The sequence below is a fragment of the Alosa pseudoharengus genome, unplaced genomic scaffold (genome assembly GCF_046254945.1).
Source record: "Alosa pseudoharengus isolate Yale_2024_CS ecotype anadromous, Long Island Sound unplaced genomic scaffold, YU_APseudo_1.1 YU_APseudo_1.1_scf_12, whole genome shotgun sequence".
Lineage (NCBI taxonomy): Eukaryota > Metazoa > Chordata > Actinopteri > Clupeiformes > Clupeidae > Alosa > Alosa pseudoharengus.
The window spans coordinates 10469637-10491171 of record NW_027468587.1 but is presented as its reverse complement, the minus strand read 5'-3'; the positions used below and the strand labels follow the sequence as shown (position 1 = coordinate 10491171).

The 21535-nt window shown below is 43.9% G+C and overlaps 4 protein-coding genes across 6 annotated transcripts in view; 1 reads left to right on the top strand and 3 right to left on the bottom strand.

The window, feature by feature from the left end:
• Window positions 1-1153: 1153 nt before the first annotated feature.
• rpl18 (ribosomal protein L18) lies at window positions 1154-6053 on the bottom strand. The gene is made up of 7 exons (XM_076280097.1): window positions 5975-6053; window positions 5118-5204; window positions 4684-4791; window positions 4377-4475; window positions 2656-2779; window positions 1472-1541; window positions 1154-1290 (listed from the first exon to the last, which is right to left on the bottom strand). Exons 1-7 carry the CDS (start codon window positions 5975-5977, stop codon window positions 1215-1217), a joined length of 567 nt encoding a protein of 188 aa, XP_076136212.1. The 5' UTR covers window positions 5978-6053; the 3' UTR covers window positions 1154-1214.
• A 71-nt stretch (window positions 6054-6124) lies between these two features.
• odr4 (odr-4 GPCR localization factor homolog) lies at window positions 6125-8353 on the top strand. The gene has a single exon (XM_076279400.1). It carries the CDS (start codon window positions 6197-6199, stop codon window positions 7547-7549), a length of 1353 nt encoding a protein of 450 aa, XP_076135515.1. The 5' UTR covers window positions 6125-6196; the 3' UTR covers window positions 7550-8353.
• Window positions 8354-8363: 10 nt separating this feature from the next.
• Window positions 8364-9580, bottom strand: LOC143118619 (mpv17-like protein). The gene is made up of 4 exons (XM_076279644.1): window positions 9193-9580; window positions 8866-8936; window positions 8602-8631; window positions 8364-8495 (listed from the first exon to the last, which is right to left on the bottom strand). The coding sequence occupies exons 1-4, from the start codon at window positions 9578-9580 to the stop codon at window positions 8364-8366; spliced, it is 621 nt and encodes a 206-aa protein (XP_076135759.1).
• Window positions 9581-17278: 7698 nt separating this feature from the next.
• Window positions 17279-21535, bottom strand: part of myh14 (myosin, heavy chain 14, non-muscle) — a 54132-nt gene continuing 49875 nt past the window's right edge. For 2 of the 3 annotated variants that reach the window (XM_076280094.1, XM_076280095.1), the window contains one exon: window positions 17279-20943. In XM_076280094.1, the coding sequence (XP_076136209.1) occupies window positions 20754-20943 (190 nt within the window). In that variant the 3' untranslated portion in view covers window positions 17279-20753. The remainder of the gene's footprint in view (window positions 20944-21535) is intronic. The other variant, XM_076280096.1, reaches the window with a different exon arrangement.

Sequence of the window (21535 nt, the reverse complement as noted above, 5' to 3'; positions counted from 1 at the left end):
TAGTGCTGAGTCGGCCTTTTTGCTCCCGCGAATTTTAAAGGACACCAAGGACAACTGCTGATTTGGCATTCACTTTGGACAAGCCCGTGGTGGTTGCATCGTAACATAACACTAGAGTCGGTTGCTATGGTAACGTGTCTGGGTAACACAGTAACATTAAGAGCCCATTTCCCATTTTTTTGCAGTGGCGTTTATGCATATGCAGCTTTATGCATACCTGCAAACTCAGAAGGGCTGAGCAGGTCAAAATATATTGATAGATAGATACTTTATTAATCCCCATGGGGAAATTCAAATGCTAGGTCCACTTTCAGATTTGTTGCAAATAGCTACATGTGGCCTTGGAAAGGTCTGCGCTCCCATCATCATAGTGGGGTGCCTAGGCACTCTGTCATTTCAAATTGATGCAAATGTTTCTAAGTGGAAGATAGGGGTCTATAGAACAATTTTGGTTTGAGGGCCAAGGAAGCTGATCAAGAAATTACTCTCCAATTAGAGCTTGTATTTCCCATTTAAAATTAATGGATTTTTTAGGATTTATGCCAAAGTGTTTACAATCAGTTCATTTTTGTTTCTAAATAATGAAGGGCAAACTGATTCTACCACAGCAATCATATATTTCCTGAAATGACATGAGGCATGTCCTAACTTCTCATTATTATGCAGCCTATAGTAATAAATTGACTGTTGGCAAATTATGGCTGACAACAATACCATATATTTTCTAAAAGCTTATACAATCAACATTCAAAGTAAAAACATTTTAACATGTCCCATCCACTATTATTTTTTAAAGCCCATGAACATGCTAAGGGGGAAAAAAAATACATAAAAAAACATAAGTTGAGACAGGTCCCACTCACAGGCCCAAAGGTATTGGCTGTGTACACCCTTATTGATAATGGACAATGCAATATGCAGTACATTGGTAGCAAAGTGATGGGGAGGGTGGGACATGTTTAAACTTATTTCATGATATGCTGAGGGAATATGCTTTCAGAAAAGGTATGGTTTAGGGGACCTGTCATTCCCCCTCTCTATCAATCTCGCATAAAATCGACGATAGTCTCACTCCAGACTAAGGGTGTTTCATCATATCAGGACAGCTACAAAATATTGAACAAGCCCATGGAAGAAAGACAAACCAATGATGTTTTTTCCATTTACCCCCAAAACTTTATTGGGATATGAGAACAAACACAAAAAAGATTGTTTTAGTTCTTGTAGCCACATCTGGGTCTGCGACCACGAGCACGCTCGAATTTCCTGCCTTTGGAGAGGATGTAGGGCCTGTGGGGAAAAGGAGGGGGGGGGGGGGGAAGAGCGGTTATGTTAGGACGCATACACTTCCATACTGATTACATAACAAGGTGGAATACATTTGATCTGTACTAGAGCTTGTATAAACAACTGTGTAAACTTGTAAAAACGTTTAAGAAAACATAAGCATTTGTGTGGAGGCCAAACTCACTTGGTGTGGCTGTGAGGAGTTCCAGGGGCTCTTCCGAAGTGCCTGTACACCTCTCTTCCCTTACGGGGACCTGGGAGGACGGAACAATTGCATTTGTTAAAACACTGGACCCTGACTGCCAAAAGAGTTGATGACCACATAGATAAATAAAAACATTTTTTGGTCATATGAAAAAAGACAAGGATACCCTGGATTGTGACATCTGGTTTTATTTTACAAGTATCCAATTCCAAATCTTTAATGGCCTGGCTAACTCCTGAATTCAGGAACAGTGCCAAAAACCTTAAGTTCTGAATATAGCACACCAATACGCACGCCTTACCAATTACACCAATTAGTATGGACAGTCAAGAAAAGCCTTTAAATGAGTGCAGAGCATTTTGCTTTAAATCTGAGTTGCTAAAAAGAAACCAGACACAGAAGCTCCAACCATTAAACTGAACCATCTACAGCCTCCAACATAACCTCAGCTACTCATTTATAAATGGTAAACAATTTCAGCAGAAGTTGTGATTAACTTTGTGATGCAATTTCAACACTAAGTTGTGATGAAATGGATAGCTAGAAAGCATCATCTATATCTCAGATTGACTGTGGACTGCACCATTTCAGCAAACCACTGACCAGTCAACGCCTTAATAGCATCTAAAGTTGATTTAAAGAATCAGTGCAGTTATTCAACCACAGTTAAACAACAAAGAGGCATACAACTGGTGACTTGCATTCAATTTTTTAAATCCCTCAATCTTCTACTGTCCTTATTGCTTAGTTGTGTATTTTATATTATATACTTTTCATTACTTTTTCCTGCCCTTAGTGAATGTGTGTGTGATGTCTGTATGCTACTGAGACCTTGAATTTCCCCTGGGTATCTATCTATCTATCTATATGATTGTTTTATAGTTCACTGTTTACTATAGAAAAATTGATTTGCCCAAGATCAGGCCGTGTACGTCACACTGTGACCATCAAGCCAGGTACATAGAAACGCCATAGGTGTTTGTTGGTGGTGGTGGTGTCTGATGCCATGGCAACCATATTTCATTGTTTCTCAAACTCTCCAATTCCCCTGTACACACTACAACCCCAACGTTTTCAAATGTACGACACCGGCAAATCCTATGCATCTAGCTTAACGTGGACAGGACCTAAGAGGCAACTGCGTCCTTTCCACAGGTACTCACCTGAGAGCAGCACGGTGCCCTGGCCCTTGGGGGCGGCCAGAGCCAGCTGGTCAAAGGTCATGATCTTGCCACCAGCCTTCAGGATCCTGCGGCGAGCGCCATCGGTCACCCTCAGAGCACAGACCTGCGAGGAAAGAGGGCGTTAGGTCAGACTCAACACTGCATTAGGCATATCTAAAAACAAAAAACACAGTGGACCTCAACCGGCACTGTGCTTAAGTCTTCAAAATTAAATAATTCCTCACATTCAAACCTATACACTAATGACCTAACAAACCTGCAAGACAAATTATACTTCTGCTACAGGATTTCACTGCATCCTCCAAAAATTACAGGACAAAAAGGGGATACACTTCTGGGGGCAGCTGCACAAAACAAGTTTTTCCCCTTAAGTATGATCCTTAAGGCTCAACTACTCCTTGGGCAAAGGATTTATTTGAGCAGGTTGCACAGAATACCTTAAATGGTTTCTTTAGTTAAGGAACTTGTCCAAAATAATACCAAGCTGTGTGCACATATTGTCTAAAACCGGATAGCGATTAACACGTTACCAATCTGAGTATAACTTTGACAAGATCGACAGGCAAACATGGCGCACCTTTGAGCAGTGACATTAATTTCATGATGTTACCATAGTTATTAATGCGCCTATCAATAGCTAATGTTAACAATAAGTAAATCAACTGGTACGTTCAACATGCATAGTTGTACCTAGCTTGCTAGTAACTTATGCAGTTAGTCAGCAACCCACCAAACACAGTAGCCTAAAGGTTAATGATCTCAATCTTACCTTAATAATTTACGGTATCAAGTAAATCCTGATAGACTGAACAGAATACTAGCTAGCTAGATATTATCCTGAGTGTCATCAGTGCACCAAAACAAACTTTTTGTTAACGTTTTGCCTGGCGAACTGAACGGAAGCTCATTGTAGGCTAACAATTAGTACATCCGACTTATTTATGTTACCACTATGTAAACCACATAACAATATAAGGCATGTTTCTGATAGGCCTATTTAATAGAGGAGTAAGGATATTAGCAGAAAAGTTTTATTTTCAATTGTCAAAAGGTCAAAAAATTGTCACAGGTCCCAGAGGTTTTTCCCCTTATTTAGGCAGGTCATTTGTGCAACGGTTTAAGGGATTTCTTACAAGACAAGGAGAAAACCTTAAATACTTAAGGGAAAATTTTAAGGAAACCTTACAGAGAATACTTAAGGGTGTTTGTGCAACTGATTTTATTTTAAGGGGGTCTTAAGTCAAGATTAAGGGGAAACCTTAACTCAAGGTGTTTTGCGCAACCCGTTGCTTGTGAGCAAAACCCCAGGCCTGGACCTGCATCAGCATGACTGCCCTGTCAATACAACGGATTCTGAGCAACAAGACCTTGCTAAAGTAAGACCTCTGAGAAAACGGTCATTACAAGTGCCAACACATGCAAGATCTGTGTGTGCTGCCAATTACATTTAACGCTAGCAAGATCAACCCAGCACCATCATATGCACACTTTAATGTTGGTCAAATGGCCCCTCCAGCAAATACATGACCTGAGCAATAATCTAATAACCCTTTACACAAACTACCATTTTCTCAACTCTAATCCAGTAAGGGTAAAAACAAGTCCTCAATCATAGGCACTCAATTGACAGACAAGATCTCTTAGCAATTTCAGATGCTTCTACACAACACCAGTCTCCAGTTCCACTCCCACCTCCATACCTTCAGTTTGGGGATATCATGGATCCTGATGTCATCAGTGATCGTTCCCACACAAACGGCGGTCAGGTTCTCACGGCCTGGCAGCTTCATCTGACGGATCTGAAGAAACAAACAACCCACCCTTGTCACCACACTAAAAACTACCAGTATCTGAGCAAATTCAACTCACAATCTTAAAATAGGAGCAATCAAAACAAAAGGGCTTTTAAATAATGAGCCAGACACATTTTCATAAGTAAAAGGAAGCGGCAGTAAACTGTGGGGCTAGGCTGAAGCAGTGATTGGTCAGACAACAGACTACACTCACCAGACGGGCCAGGGAGAGGGGAGGCCTGTTGGTCTTACTCATGAAGAGTCTCCTCAGGATGACCTTGTTGAAGGGAGCATCAGTACGGCGAGCCAAGAATCTGTACAGCTACATTACATACACAGTTAGGACTACAACACAGTCGTATTGAGAGTTCAGGCAAGAGTGTTGCTTGCCTCATACACGCACTTACAACCACAGTCACACAACAACTTACTCACACACTCGTGCAGTCATGGCAAAGACAAAAGTGTGCGCACATAATTTACAACATGTTTCAGCCCAGTAGACACACAGTAGAACAAACTATATGAACAATAGCTCCTTCAATACCACAGAATACATGGTCCCATACATGACAACGAGTGACTTTTCAAAACCATTCATGCCAACATCAAAAATGAACATGCATAGATCCAACACAATTCACCCACCTTGACCAGGAGCCTCAGGTAGATATCCTGGCTTCTAGGCTCCTTCCTGTGAACCTTGCGGTCCTTGTTGTGCCTGATGTCAACTCCCTGCGTAGGAAAAGCAGTTCAGAATTTAATAAATAAAATTAGATTTTACATGTCACAGAAATAAACATTGTATATCCGCTGAAACCACTTATTACACCGACCAACGTAAAACGTTAAGCACTCGAACATAGGCCGTGGGCTAACATAACGTTAACCAAAAGTGATGGCTAGTAAGCCAAGTAGTTCAGACCCACGTTAGCTAACGCTAGGCAAGCAAGACTCCATTAAACACACTCTTTCGTAACGGCAACGCTATACGCTTATAAACTGGCCACTCAAACTAAGTTTTATACGCTGTTCAGATCTACACGGATATCCCACTACCCATTCTAATACAGCTCCACCACATACTATGCTGCCAGCACACAACACGAGTTTACTTTAGCCTAGCGTTAGGTAGCATATTTAGCATGCAATTTGCAATGTAGCCGATTTATTTACGTGGGACAACAATGAGTGCCCTATCAATTTAATGTCACCGACACGGCAAAACCCTCGCCATTCCAAATGTGGAGGAAAGGCAGAACGTTTAAGCTTTTTGTCTGAATCTTTAACTTGGTAAGCCGGTGAACGCGATGGATGGAGTAGCCTAGACTGCCGCGTAATATTCTGTCAAAATGCAGTTTCACCATAATACGTCCTTAAATTAAACCCAAAGACACCAAAACGTTCCCAACATCTTTGTTAAGCAGCAAAAATGCGTAAAATACATCAGATGGCAATGGATTTTACAATCATATAATGACGAATAGATGTACTGCAATGCCTACCATCTTGGACTCGAAGTGAAAAGGGAAAAGGAAGGGCTTCGGTCTCGCGATAAAGAATACAGCGAGAACACAGAGGCCACTTGTATCACGTGTTGTTCTAACGCTTCTGCGATTGGCCAAAGGTTTATATGCTTCCGGTGTGCTTCTAGAGATGCTAAAAGCCAGCTGGGGTTTGGAATAAGTACGTGTCACTTCACAGCTGTACAGCAAAACTAATCGAAAATGGGAAGAGGTTATGTTGTTGAGGCTGTAGTGGAGAAATATTTCTCCAGTTTAGAGGCTGGCAGTGCAGCCTTTACTACTGGCTTATTAATTGGTCAGTCCTCACCCCAAAGAGACTATGTGGTACTGCCTACTAAGACGCCGCAGAGAGGGACTGAAAGCAGTAGCGGCACACTGGACGATGTTGATATCGAGTGGGTGACTGAGCATGCAAAACAGGTATCAAGAATGCTACCTGGTGGTCTGTCTGTGCTTGGTGTGTTCATGATCGTTCTTCCAGAGCTGTCTAAAGAAGCCATGAATACCCTGCGAAAGTTAGTTTTCGCAGTTGATAAGTACTTAACTAAAGGAACGCTTTGGGATGGCACAGATGAAGATGTCACGGAGAGGGTCGCCCTTCAGATCTGCTCCAAAACCCGTAAAGTCGTTTGCAAAACGTTCGATGTGAAAGATCCAAAGAGCTCAGCTAAACCAGCAGATTGGAAGTACCAGAGTGGCGTGTCTTCCAGCTGGCCAGTAGTGACATGCTCCGTTAGACTGGACCTTCGTCTCCCAGTGTTGGACAGGTCTTCAGAGGACAAGCACAAGAGTATTAAGGAAGGACTCCAGCGGTGGGCCAAGCGAATCATAGCCAGCACCTGTCTCATCAATGGCAAAGTCATGGCCCCGGAGGCAGAGCTGGTGGCTGGACAGAAGAGAAACCCTAAACTCGGCCAGCAGAAATTCCAGGCGCAAGTCCTCCTCCCTCCTATGGAGACCCAGTTGGAGTCGAGCGTGTGTGTGGCAGCCCAGCCCAGTCCCTCTGTGGTGATCAGAGGCCAGGTGTCCTGCAGGGCCTACGTCCACTCCAATAAGCCCAAAGCCGGCCAGGCCATGGAGGCCATTAAGAGGGACATCGTGAACACTGTGTCCTGTAGGGTGGACATGCTCTTCGACGACCTCTACATGGATCAGGCCGAAGACCGAGGGGCCGCAGAGGGGCAGCAGTGTTTGCCCCTCAGAGTGTTTGCCCCTGTGCCCGAGGCAGGTTTCTGTGTGTGCGACTACATGTTTCCCGACGAGAGCGTGGCTGAGGTGGCCGAGCACCTCCAGGAGATGCTGAACTGCAGCATCACGGAGGAGAGCATCTGCTCTGGCTTGGAGGTCAGTCACGTGGAGCCCTCCACACCAACACCCGCACCCACACACTGCACAGGCATCCACCAGGAGGATACGCCTCCACACCTACAGACGGAGGCCCCTAAAGACGTCCCCAAAAAACAGAGGAACTTTGGCTACTTTGTCGGGGTGGTAGTGGCTGGCGGAGTAGCAGTCTTGGCAGCTGTGACCTCCCTGCTTTATCTTGGAGAATAACCATGTGATGGGACCCATAGACATGCGCTTCGAGGACACATGGCCAATGCAATGACACAGAATCATTAAAATCAATTTGGATTTAGTTAATTCAAGATTCAAAGTTGGTTACACTTTCAGTTCTGTTTATGTCATGCCTACTCTGTTGAGGTCTAATATGAACTGTGCTCGTTTTGTGTTGCTGCTGTGGGACTTAGTAATGTAGGGTAAGAAATTAAATAAATGAATTTATATTTCTGTGTGCCTCCCACTTACCCACTTGTTTTTAAAATCTCTGGGCAGTCTCTCTTGAGCTTATACTTATGATATAAAACTGTACGTGACTGATGAAAGAACAGAGCAGAGGTGAAGTGTCTATGGATGGGGTTAATCAAAGTCCAAGTTCAACTGATAATGGGGTTAATACAAAGTCATACAGGTAACAAATCTATGACTTGTGAGTTTATTGACCTTTATTACATTTAACAAAGCACTCTGACATCTCAATACACTAGCACACAAACAGCAAACATGGTCACTTATACAGTAAATATATTATCTGGGATTTGTAAAGTACAATTCAACTTTGATTGTGGGCATCTTTATGAAGTCTTTGTACAGAGGGCTTAGGCTGTTTTATAGATCCAGTTAGTAAAGACAATTACGCATTTTTATTTGCAGTTTAAAAATATTTGAATGATAAACAGATTTAACATCAATTTCATTGAAAATACCTCTTTAATGCATGAACATCATCCTGTATGTTTATTTATGGTCTAGTGGTCTTTCAGGAGATACGTTTGGTCCCTCTGTCTTGTGTTATTTTTCAAAAGCTCTATGAGGAGGAACTAGGCTCAGAGTCACTTTTACGCTGGCGAAAATGGCAAAGAAAAACTGTCCATGTAAGAGCAACGCCTCCCACAAACACTGTGCGTGCCACGGGCGGGACCAGAGAGAAATTCACAGCCTGAGAAAGAAGGAAACAAGCATAAAAGATGAAATGTATAATAATATGATGTGGCTAATTAGAAAAATACTCATTTGTTATTGGGTGATTGTGATTATAAGGCTACCTGCATCGTAGACCAGTAGACCACTCCAGTCTGGAAGAGAAGGGAAGATTTGGCTCACATTCACACGGATGCATTATGGACACCTCAGCCTTACATATTAACATTCAATGTTTCGATTTCGATACATGACAAGTAGCCTACTGCCTGTGTTCTAGTCAGTGCTCTTAACTCCAACCTGTAGCTTTAGCTTCGTTTTGTAGCTGGGTGGTGTGTACACTGTGCATATGGCCGTCTGATTGTGTTTTGTCAGTTCACAGAGCTTACCTTATAGGAGGTCCAGAATTTATTTCTCCAGTCTTCAAAAGGATCCTCTTTCCCTTCAAGTGCACTGAGGCCTGTGGTGAGCAAGCGCATTAATTATGTTCCGAAATGTCTCAGACTCATAGCTTTATCAGTGTTGCATATATTGTTGAATATAGGGGATACATATATTAACAAATGATTAAGGTTTGTGAGATGTTTTGCTCATGTGTTATATTGGGGATTGTTGTGTAAAAACCTGGCTGATGAGGAAATATGAAGAATGCGCTGATGGTGGTGTATTGGGGATTGTTGTGTAGGACATATAGCAGCTGGTTGATGAGGACATACCTATGAAGAATGCGCTGATGGTGGCAGGGGCTGCGACTAGTTGATCCACCACCACTTTAAGGGTCACTCGCTTGACTCCGCCCCCTGGCCACATCCTCTCCAATGCCCTCAGCCAGTGGTAATTGAAGTTGGCATGGAAACAGAACCCAACCAGTGCCACTCGAGCAGTCTGACTCCAGTTGATACCAGACACAGGGACATCGCGAGACGCGGTTCCTGTCTCACGGTCCCCTGCTACAGCGCGCTGTCCCTGCGGGCTGCTGGCGGGCACCTGCTGTCCTCCCAGCATGCTTTGCTGAATGAGGTCGGCGGAGGCAAACAGAGCCGTGTAGCCCGTGATGTTACTGAGGTACGGGTGGGATCTGAACAAAGCCCAGGCTCTGCTCATGATGTCTGCTTACAGAAAGAGTCAAAAGAAATTATTCAGTAGCCTTTTTTGATGAATTCTAAGATGGTCAATTCTAGCATTTGGTAAATGGACAGAAAAAAATGAGACAAAACAAATTACCCTTACCGACTGTGTTCAGACAAGGCAACACGTGTAGAAAATCAGATTTTTCTCCTATTGGGCCTGAGGAACAGTCAGGGGTGGGCCTTCACAGTTTTCAGCCAATGAGTGTGGAGACCTTACCAGCTGAGTGATATGTTGATCAAAGTTCTAAGGGGCCAAGGCAGGCCAAAGCATGTCAGATAAGGTATAAGCCGTTAATGTAGGAAGCTGAGAAATATACAGCTGGTCAGCTGCCCATGAACAAGCTGTTCAAATGGGTCCCACTCAGGGACACAGTAACTGCTTTTAGGTCAAATAATCTAACAGTGGCATTCTGCAACAAACTGTCACTCAAGTAAAAATATGAATACATTTTATGTCAACAGACATAATCTAGGCTACACTACGACTGTGTTAACTGCTGTGATATTAAAGCAGTATTGAGTGATTGATTATTAGATTATTAAGAGTATTACATAGAAGGATACACGATTCATGATACAAGGCATCAGCATACTCTTAATAAACACATTACACTGATAAAACACCTGTGCAACTCACCGATAAAACACCTGCGTGACACCATGTGTGACAGTGTGCCAACAGTCATTCACACAAGCTCACACACACTTGTGTACACGCTCACAGTCACACACACATCCAGAGTGTCTCATAGAGGAAGATGTTATGTGTTTAGTGGTGGCTGCTCCTTCAGGCCAAGGCAGCTGTGTGAGCACATGTGTGTTCTGGGTAAATATAGTGCACCAGAGGCCACTCCTCGCTCCTTGGGTTACCGACTGCCCTCTGTCATACACTCCATGGCCACATGAGGGCGCACCATGGGGGATTGGAGGCAAGCAAAAACAATGCCTCAATGGGTTTATCCAGAGACTTTCTAATGTGGAGACACAGCACTCAAAAAATACTCCATAGAAATGAATGGGGCTAGTTTGTCACGCCAATATGGCCGTTGTCTACACATTTCCCACATATCCCACATGTGAATACATTGAGCAAATCATGTGGTGCCGAAATGGATGCCCTACGAGTGCCCAAAAAGCGTTGTCAAATGGCCGCCGAGTGGAGGGACTTGCCTAAAAGGACTTTGGTTTATCTTAGGGTTTTCAACCAGAGGCCCACTGGTGGTCTGTGAAGGCATTGCATGTGGCCTCTGCCATTGTGCATTATATGATTAAATGATGCGGTTTCTGTGGAAATCATTTTCTATTCAGCAGTGGTTCTCAGGTTGCTTCCTCAGTCAGAAGGTGGTTCGGTCACAACCAACCCTGTTCTATAACACATTTACAAGACACTGGTGTGTCTAGCCTTTTGTGTTGAAATATCTCTTTGAATATCTCTAGAACAATATTAGTCTGAACAAGTGTGCACACACTGCTGTAAATGTTTTTTCCCCCTCATAAATATGAATCATTTGGTCCCAGAGCAAATGATTGTAGCTGATGGTGACATTTGGTCTGAGTCTTACCAGCTGCTTCTGAAGGGATGTGGCATCAAATGACATATATCTTTTTTAACTGGAATGAGCTATATATACATGATACATATGAATAGTCTTTAATTAAACTTCTTACAGTTGATTTGAGAAGGTGAAGAACAGATGTCTTCATTGCATGAAGAAATAATAATCCCAGGTTGGAGGTAAATCTGAGGTCTGGCGACCTTTCTGCCTGTGACAGGTCTGCTTTGTGACGTTGATGAGACTTTCATCTCAACAGCTCCTCTGAGGCGATACAAAGCTAATTCTCCACCACATCCTTGCACAGATGGGACTTGTGGCGTGACACCGGGGCAATTTGTGTGTAGCAACTGGGTGAGCTCTCCGGTGGGAGAATGCGCTAATTAGGGCCAGAGTTTAAGTTGATCAATTAAGGACTCGTTAATGCCGTTAACGTCTCGACTGGTGCGCTTCAGAGCACCTCTGTTTAACAAGCGGTCTTTAGAACTCTGACAATGCAGTGGCTGCCCACTCGTGTATGGCCAGTTGACTTCCCTTTAATTGCCACCTTTTCTGCCTTAACCTCCTCTCCCACTTCCCCTGCCACCCGCCACCATTGTGAGCTCCATTCTTTATTGAAGCACAGTCCACAGAGAGGTCCTTCTATTAACCATCAATAACACCCCCCACTCCCAACCAAGACCACCCCTACCTCTCATTCTCCCTCTCTCTCCTCTCATATTCACCATTCTGTTTCTCCTCTCTCTCTCTCTCTCTCTCTCTCTTTCTCTCCTGTCATTCTCTCTCTGTCACTTGCGTTCATTGACATTGCTTGATGCCTCCATCCAGCCATGCATGCATCCATACACACAGATAGGAAAGGTGGATGAGCATTTTCTCTTTTTTACATGAGAATAAAGTTTTTTTTATCTTGAGCTGAACTGGAACAAGTTCTTGTAGACTGAATGATTTGGGTATTTTAACAGGACAGCATCCCTCTGGGCAAGAACCACAGGATACAGTCAACACGGGTAAGTTATTTTGAGAAATATGTGTGCATGTGCAATGTAAATATAAAATACATTATATTGTATTGTGTTGGCAACAGGCATTTTGCTTGACTGGGATTGGATTGGCTTCAGCATTTCCCTTAGAGACCCTTGCCTACAAATGTACCTGCCTAGTATTGTGTTGCTGCATGCTGAATCATAATGCAGAATATGTCCACATCTGTATGTTTACATATAGGAAACAAGAACTTAACTAACTTTGCATATTTTAAAGTGGGATGCATGCATCAGAATAGATCTAATAAGCATATTGCTAGCATCATTTTGTGCCAATTCTTAGATGAACTAAGAATTATCATTATTTTTATCCGGTGTAAATCCATATTTAATGATACATAATGCTGGAAACACACACACATACACACACACTCACACATAAGCTGGGCATTTTAATAGAGCTTATCATAATGTAATGATTAAAAAAACACTTTAATCAAGCACCCTTCAGTGAAAACATATGCTTATGCTGCTATCAAGTCATGCTATCCGACTAGCTTGTGTAGGTGTTGGCTGACAACTATTATGCAGCTGTCACTCCAAACTTCCAACTTTGGAAATGGCATTTGAAAAATTTCAATTGAAATATATTTCATTATAAACATATTTGCCACACTTGAATTCTTGATCATCTTACACACGTGCACATACCCACTGCATAAGGTCACAGGCACATCTTTTCTTCCTGTCTTTTCTAACAGACCTCTTTTTTGACCCCTTGATAGCCATGCGTTCATACCGCAGTATGAACTTTGATCCTGCCATTGAGCATGGGGGGCCCTGGGGCCGTGACCTTTTCACCTTTGTGACCTCGGCAGCATGTCACATGATGCGGACTCTGCAGAAGCCTCGGAAGAACCGACCTTCCAAAAGACAGGTCAACCACCGCAGGTTCCTCCACAACATGATCCAAAGGTAAAGATATATAGGACAGGAAGAGAGAAGGGGAGAGGTACATGGGAGACATCTCACCTTAAGTCCAACTTGCCTCTTTGATGTAGAATGTTAGTTTAGATGAAACGTTCATGAACAAATTACTTAAAGGAATTATCCGGAGTAAAATGCACTTTAGATCGATTTACGAATGATTGGGGGTACATACGTTGAGTTGACATCAAAATCATGTCATTCGGATGTGTTTTGAGAAAGTTCGATTGTACCGTTTTCAGTCACAACTCGTAGCCTGGAAGTGAGCAGGGCATTTCAATTTCGCCGCTACAAAACGCTATTTTTATACCTCTTCTACAGTTCCAAACAACATAACACTTATGTGGTAGTGAGTAGAGGGTCCCTAAAGCCAAACCGAAGTATCCCGAGGTCTTTATGTGGTCGAATAGAGAGTCCAGAATGAATTTCATCAAGCCAGTACCTTTCCGGAAATGTTGCCATCTTTGCTGTAGGAGTCTTATTGCTGAGTGTGTTGTAACACGCTTTGGAAATTCACAATTTCGTCGCGTTTAAAAAATAAAAAAAAAACATAGTCCAGTCCATACAACTTCATTTCAATTTCGAAAGAAATACTGGACTATGTTTTTTTTTTTTTTTAAACGGCGACGCAATTGTGAATTTCCAGAGCGTGTTACAACACACTTTGGGATACTTCGGTTTGGCTTTAGGGACCCTCTACTCACTACCACGTAAGTGTTATGTTGTTTGGAACTGTAGAAGAGGTATAAAAATAGCATTTTGTAGCGGCGAAATTGAAATGCCCTGCTCACTTCCAGGCTACGAGTTGTGACTGAAAACGGTACAATCGAACTTTCTCAAAACACATCCGAATGACATGATTTTGATGTCAACTCAACGTATGTACCCCCAATCATCCGTAAATCGATCTAAAGTGCATTTTACTCCGGATAATTCCTTTAAGGCCTATACGACATTAGTGCTGTGGAATGCGCTCACTTCACAGGAAGTTACAAGATGTGCACTCTTCACAGGAAGTTTGCTGACATTGAAGCAGCCAATCACCAGCTGTCCTCTGCCCTGTTTTCTTCATCAAACAACCAGTCAGATTCCCTTTCTCCTTCCCAGCCAACCAATAACCACTCACCTGAAGCATCCAAAGCAGGTACTGTCCACCCCATTTCTCAAAATAATTTCTCAAAATAATTTCATAAAACTAATTTCAGGGACTGAGCTTTTTATGTGTTCTTTATCTCCACCAGACATCTCAGTTTCCTCACCACAGAGAGGAGATGGTGTCAGTCACCCCAAGACAGCTGCTGACCTGTGGGTCCTGGATACTCGCACTGACACTACAGAAGAGGAGACAGTCCTTCCAGACCATCCCCCTGGCATTCACTATAGCAGTCAAAGTCTGACAGCCCCTCATTGTACTACAACTGTAGGTGGAACTATGTCACATGACCAAACACTCACAGACTGCCAGCCATCAGATCACACCTTAGCACATCCGTCCGACACATCCTGTGAAGATACCCACTGTGATTCTGCTTTGACTGGTCTAGGTAGTTCGCCCCACTTGACAAACATGCTAGAGGTGGATGACCTCTCCCAGTGGCTGGACAGCACAAGTAACTTTCAGAGTACAAGTTCACGTCCACTCACCCCCAAATCTCCAGACGTGTCAGAAGAGCTTCTTCTTCAGCCCAGCCTGGACGGGGCGATGTGTGACTTTGGGTCATCCTCGCCGAACATCCCTCCCCTCTCTCTGAACACCTGGGATTTTGGGATCCAGATGTTCACAGGCTCAGATCGGACCCCCTATCAACAGCCCAGCCTATACCCTGGTGACCTTCAGATGGACATCAGTGGCAACCTGGACCTCTTTGACTCTGAGGAGGAGAGAAGTGACCAACAGGATGCCCAAGACTCACAGATCACCATGGCAACTCCCTGGAGTTCTTATTTTGATAGAGGGTCACCCTTCAGGGTCCAAGATGGCGGCACAATTCCAAGTACTCAGAGCAATGGCTGCATTATAAAGCAACAAGTCAGCATTTATGGGGTACAAGATGAAGACTCATACTTAACCACTGGGAGTAACAGTAGCGCTCACACAGCTGACATCTTTAAAGGTGAGGAGACACAGAAACGAGACCTCCAGAGGGCCAGTCTGACCCATGACCCTGAGGACAGGTCTGATAACCTCTATGGTGCCGGAGGCATGGACATCACCAGACCCAGGGGCCCTCTGCATCACTTAAACTATTTGCTGACATGTGGAGAGGGTACAGAAGGCTATGACGGTGAGCCAGAGAAAAGACATCTCCCATATAAAGAGCTTCATGTGGACCACCATGATGGCTACCATCCTTTCAGTGATACCCAAGATCAAGGCTACAACTATGATGAAATCTGCTCTTCTCGAAATGTAACCATCAAAGACCAGGGGGCAACCCTGAGCTCAAGTCTGAGCAGCCTCCCTGGTGAGGAATTCTGGGTAGACAAGCCCAAAGAGGCCTCAAAACCACCTCCAGACACCAGGGCTACTACGCTGGCTGAACCATACAATTCAGACAGTCAATCACTTTCACAGTCAAGAGACGAAGTTTCAACACAGTGGGACTACATTGCGGGCTGTGTAGAAGTCCTGTCCGGCTTAAGGTCAGCAGTGCCAGGTGACGTCCCTCAGCCACAACACACGGCCACAGAGGCAAGTGCTACATGCATTCAAGTAGCGGGATATCCTTCTTGTTCTGAACACCTCCACAGATCAGGGGCATCGGCTGCACTGGCCATCTCACTCACAGACTCTGCTCGTGGTCCCCTCCCAGGTGTGCAGAGCTTGTGCCTGCAGAATGACCACGCCTCTTTGTGGTCCAGTAGCTGTTCTCTTCATTGTTCAACTCCCTTTGTGGGTGTGGCAGTGTCATTCCCCGCCCCTCCATCACAACCACGGCCTTGTCAGGTTGCAACCCCACCCCTCAATGATGACTTATTTAGTGACATCATGGAGGAGGAGATGAGCATAAATCTAACGAAAAGCTCCTGTGGTTTTCACTTAGCCTCACATATTTAGCACAGCTAAACATTTGCATTTTAGTTAGGATTGATAAAGTTCTGATTTTGCAGTGTAAAGTTTGAGTGATTATGAACTTGAGTGATTATGAACTGGAGAAAGACCAGTTTTAAATGTGATTGTAATTGTACATGTTAAATGTAATTTAATTTCTGTAGTGTTTTTTTTATGTAGCAAACTTGTCTTCTCGAATTTGTGAAGTTTTAAAGGAAATATGAGTGAAACAAGAAATGTCATGTATTGAGGTATCATTGAGCTCCATTAGCACGGCTCGGTGTTCTATGTGCAATTGGACATGCGTCATGTCTGGGTATGTGTCTGTGGCCTATCTTCCTCCAGTGTCGCCTTAAAGTGCACTATAAAGCAGACAACTTGGTTAAGTTATTTATTGGGTTTATATATTTGAATAAATGTATTATCCCACTGTTGTTTATATTTATTCATGACATACAGTACATGAGGTGCATGTTTCATCGGTATGTTTAGTGTACTCCGTTACAGTCACACCTGTTTACTTGACTAACACTAACCCCTTAGAGTCAAACCTGTTTACTTGACTAACTCTACCCCTTAGAGTCAAACCTGTTTACTTGACTAACACTAACCCCTCACAGTCAAACCTGTTTACTTGACTAACTCTAACCCTTACAGTCAAACCTGTTTACTTGACTAACTCTAACCCTTACAGTCAAACCTGTTTACTTGACTAACTCTAACCCTTACAGTCAAACCTGTTTACTTGACTAACTCTAACCCTTACAGTCAAACCTGTTTACTTGACTAACTCTACCCCTTAGTCAAACGTAATCCTAACCTTTACAGTCAAACCAGTGGCTTAGCTGCTCTGATGGCTTAGTTAAAGGTCCGGTTCTAATCACACTCTTTGTCTAATTCAGCACATTTCTTTTCAGCCCTTTAACTCTAAAGTGATGAACTATGAGAAACACAGATTCAATACCAAGACATAAAAAACTCCAGCCACTCAACATTGAGCTCAAATATTAACAGCCTTTCACTGCAACCACGGACTGCATCTAACTATAAAACAAAGCCATATTGTACACACCAAATTACAAACACAGACCAAATCAGAGAAAAAACTTTTAATCAGAGTATTACATCATGGTACACTGCATTATAAACCAGTGATCGAACGCCAATGAAGCTGACCCATACCAGGGCTGCTCCACTGTCCATGAGTGTGTAAGACGAGTGTCCATTTCAGCGATCAGACATTCTTGACACAAAGTAAGAACTGGGCCGGGCTGTACAAAGTAAAGCAGGATAACATTAAAACATAAGACACAGGAAAAGGTTACAGAAGCGTTGCCACAACACTTTCACTTGTTTTAGTGCAAAGCTTTACAGTAGAGATCAATTAATGCACTTCATCCTCCTCTCATTAGGGGGAACTGTCTACACTCACAAAGTGCCTTGTGGCAGTGACCAGTCCTGGGCCTATGATGTGATGCTGGCCTATAAGGCTCCTTCTGAGACTATTGTGACACTACTGTGTTCGTCCCCCAGACACACTGAGCCAGGGGTCAAAGGTCAGGCTCATATCAACTCGAGGCAACTGCAGTTGAACAGTTTTAATGGAATTTGAAGTGAAACAGACCACTCTTAGCCTTGGCCAGCACACACACATGGCCCTGACTGTCCCCTGCCTAAAGATATGAAGGGCTGTCTTCAGGGAGAACCATTCAATTAATCTAATTAATAATAAAGGAAACAAGCTGACAAGAGAGTCACTCTTGATGAAGCACTGTCTGATATGTTGTGACTTCATGTAAAAGGAATAAAATGCTACAGCTTCAAGGACCGAGTAAATGGATAGGAATGACAATCGAGAGGCGTAGAGCCATGGACAGGGGCTAGCGGGAGGCCAGCCTGCTTGGACTGATAACACAATCAGGACTTCTTGTCACCAGTTAAAGCTAACACATTGCATTAATGTGCCAAGAACAGTCTTATCCCTTCTAACTTTACACAATCAGGGACGTGGGTCTTTCTTACTCTCCTTCTCTGCTGGGCATAAAGTACTAAACATTCGTCACTAACCTACATATATAAAGCTACTCTATCTCTCCGGCTCAGAGAGGGGCACCATTCAGGGTTCATCGAGGCAGGAAATGAGCACTGAGGATCTTTGTGACCTCTATGAAAACACTTGGTAAAAACAAGGGGGCTTTTGCATGGAAAGAGCAAAGGATGTTCCAAAATGGGAACTAGAATCTTTCTTCTATACATCTCCAGTAATGCCACACTAGTCTACAGTCGCTAGTCTATCCTACCGTCGTCTATCTGTTTGTCCCTTTTTCTCATCCATGCGCCTGATATTTGGTAAAACAAAACAAAACCACAAAAGCTTTACTCCATAAATATTTTACATCATTAAAAAAATTACATTATACATTACGTCCGTTTGATAAGAAGAACAAGACCTTTACATTTATGATATGGTTGTAATGAGAATGGCTAGCAGTCTCTGATACAGATTATTAAAAGATTCAGACCTTTATTTTGACATTTAGATTTTCGATCCACACAAACCCTCATCTCACAGCAGTGTGAGACTTAAACTGACCTACAACAAAGAGCAGCTGACTCTGGGGAGCCTTAGGGCTGAGCAACACCAGGCGCGTAACTGAAGCGCTCCGTTCGCGTTGCGTCTGCTGCAACAATTAGCTTCCATTATAATCAATGGAAGTGGCTACACCAGACGTGACAGTGGGGCGTACGTTCGAACAAAAATAGACCATTCATCTAAAATGGATTTTACGCGTCGCGAACGGAACGCTTCAGTTAAGCGCCTGGTGTAGCTCATACCTTATGCCCACATCTGGGCCACGTCTGAATGGAGTCTGGGACGGACGTGGCCCTTAACATCTGGTTACATGTATGGGCCCTAACATCTGGTTACATGTATGGGCCCTAACATCTGGTTACATGTATGGGCCCTAACATCTGGTTACATGTATGTCTGCATGATCTGAACTGCATTGGATCCGGATCTTGTGGCCCTGATCTGAGCCATATCAGTTCCGGAGTCAGCTGCTCTCCGTATCCTGGTCATCATCTCCTGCTGATAATCAGTCTCTCAGGCTGGGTGCCTCCCTCCCTACCTACTAGCAGAGACCCCTCACCTCCCCAGGGTCACCTCACCTGCCTCACCACACACCTGTGCTGAGCCGAATCCCCACCGAGCTGCTCTGTGACCCCCAGCCTGATAGGATTCTACTGCCCTCTCCCTCCTGTCTCTACCCCAGACAGCAGCATCTAACAGCGCCGCCCTGGAGGATAAGCTAGAGCAGCACACTTCGGGCAGATCTTATGCTAGAGGACGTCAGCACAGCCCACAGAGACACAGAAGAACAGAAAGCATAAATAAATACACACATTGTACCTTGGGTTAGAAAACCACAGACTGACTGACGTATGAATGACATTGATCCTGCCTGCCCGAATGAGAGGCGGTTATGTTAAGACATATGTTAAGGAACTAATCTAGCTAGAGATCTATCTATATGACCTGTCCCTCTACAGTACCTAGTCTTCCTATCCTATCTAATGGACGAGGCCTCAGTATGCGTTACCGTGGTCACTGGGTGAAGACAGCAGAAACAAGTTTATATGCTCGACATGAAAGCGCTCGAGGGAAGCCATATGGTCATCTATATATACTGTAGTTCCAGAGTTGACTTAGGCTCAATATTACCAGAATATGTTCTTATAAAGTAACTCTTGGCTTTGTTATTGGTTTATGCATATAACTTTATCACAGTAAACGTGTTCTTATTTCTCTTTCTCACATACTCACTCAGCTGACCTACATTTGCACCAATATGCAGTGCCAGTGCATTATGGCTTATAATACCGTACATGTGCGTTTCAGGTTTCCAAATAAAATTTTCGTACAAATTGATTTCGATCCTGCTCATAAATACTTCAGTGGAATTTTTAAAACAGAAAATTCCTTCTGCTTCTTCATCTAACTGATAGGCGTCAAGAAGACGCATAGTTCTATGAAAGTGAGAAAGAGAAAAGGTACAGGTTCAGGTAGATAAATGACTCATTTCTCAGGCCCGCGGTGAACACGTAATACTGAGAGGGCAGCCTGCTTTCACGTGACCCTGGACTCTTTTTTTAAGATGAAGTATGACCATGTTATCACTTGTACAGCTGATTGCCTTAATAAACATGCAGATTGCCCTTAGAGACGCTTAGTAGGACTGAACAAGCGCTTAGGTAGAGAAGCTGTCTCCGTGCTGCCACTGGGCGCCTAATGCACTGCATTACCACCGGGCTTTATTAGGTTCCTCTGGGAGGTGTAGTCCCCCAAGAAGTCAAATTGTAGTTCTTTTTGTCATGTCATTATTTTACACTGCCACCAATTAATCTTGCGCCTGTTTTTGAATCCGAATTGGGTTCTTCTTTTGTTGATTGGCCTTTGACGTCCGTCTGACTGCGGCTTTGCCTCTGGTGACGTGCAGGCTGCTGCAGGGTTCGGTTCGCTTCTGTCCTGCAGCGGGGCCTGGCACTGTGGAGGTGGGCCTGCCTCTCTCACTCGGCGTCGTTGACGGTGTAGGGGGGCGGGGGCCCCAGGCTGTGCTCTGAGGGTGTGGGGGTTCCTGGGGGGCCCGTGGACGGGGTGGGGGAGGCGGGGGGCTCTTCCGAGTCAGAGTTCTCCAGAGAGAGGTCGTCCACCAGTGCACGCCGTCCGGCACGCATGGAGAGGGGCAGGGCAGCGCGTCTGAGATGGAGGGAAAGAACGACAATGTACAGTTAGAGGAGTCACAGGAGATGCCCTCGTAAATCACATCCATCAGATATAAAGGGCCATTTATACAGTTAAAATCAACTGGAGGAACTATTAAACAAGTAAACAACTTAGCCTACTGAGTAAACAACTTAGCCTACTGAGTAACAAGCCTATTTTGAGCGACAGTAGCTGTGAAACAACAATAACTGTATGACAACTACAGTATAACCTACATCTATAGTCTAATCACTATACAGGGATTACTATTGGTGGGATAAAAGCAGCTGCTTCACAATCAAACTCACAAGGAGAGGAAACCACTGATTACAGCATTGGATTATTTTGGAATTGATTGCAAAAGGGCAGGCTGTGAAGCAGGAGGAGAGGAGAAGAAAGCAGGAGAGGAGAGGAGAGCAGAAGAGAGGAAAGGAGAGGAGAAGAGAGGAGAGCTGTGGGGAGATCCTCTCAATGTTGCTGCTTTTTAGCAGAGTCAGAGTCTCAGATCAGGGCTAGTTCTGTTCGCATGGACTGGAGACCCAGATTGAGCTCTTACTTTCCCTACCATTCACATATGTGGACTTAA

Coding starts and splice junctions, on each gene's coding strand:
- rpl18 (XM_076280097.1), bottom strand. Junction 1,542..2,655: donor GGGCACCGTGCTGCTCTCAG/GTGAGTACCTGT, acceptor CCGTCCTCCCAG/GTCCCCGTAAGGGAAGAGAG. Junction 1,291..1,471: donor ACTCCTCACAGCCACACCAA/GTGAGTTTGGCC, acceptor TTTTCCCCACAG/GCCCTACATCCTCTCCAAAG.
- odr4 (XM_076279400.1), top strand. CDS start 6,197: ATGGGAAGAGGTTATGTTGTTGAGGCTGTAGTGGAGAAATATTTCTCC.
- LOC143118619 (XM_076279644.1), bottom strand. CDS start 9,580: ATGAGCAGAGCCTGGGCTTTGTTCAGATCCCACCCGTACCTCAGTAAC. Junction 8,632..8,865: donor AATTCTGGACCTCCTATAAG/GTAAGCTCTGTG, acceptor CTTCTCTTCCAG/ACTGGAGTGGTCTACTGGTC. Junction 8,496..8,601: donor TCTACTGGTCTACGATGCAG/GTAGCCTTATAA, acceptor CTTCTTTCTCAG/GCTGTGAATTTCTCTCTGGT.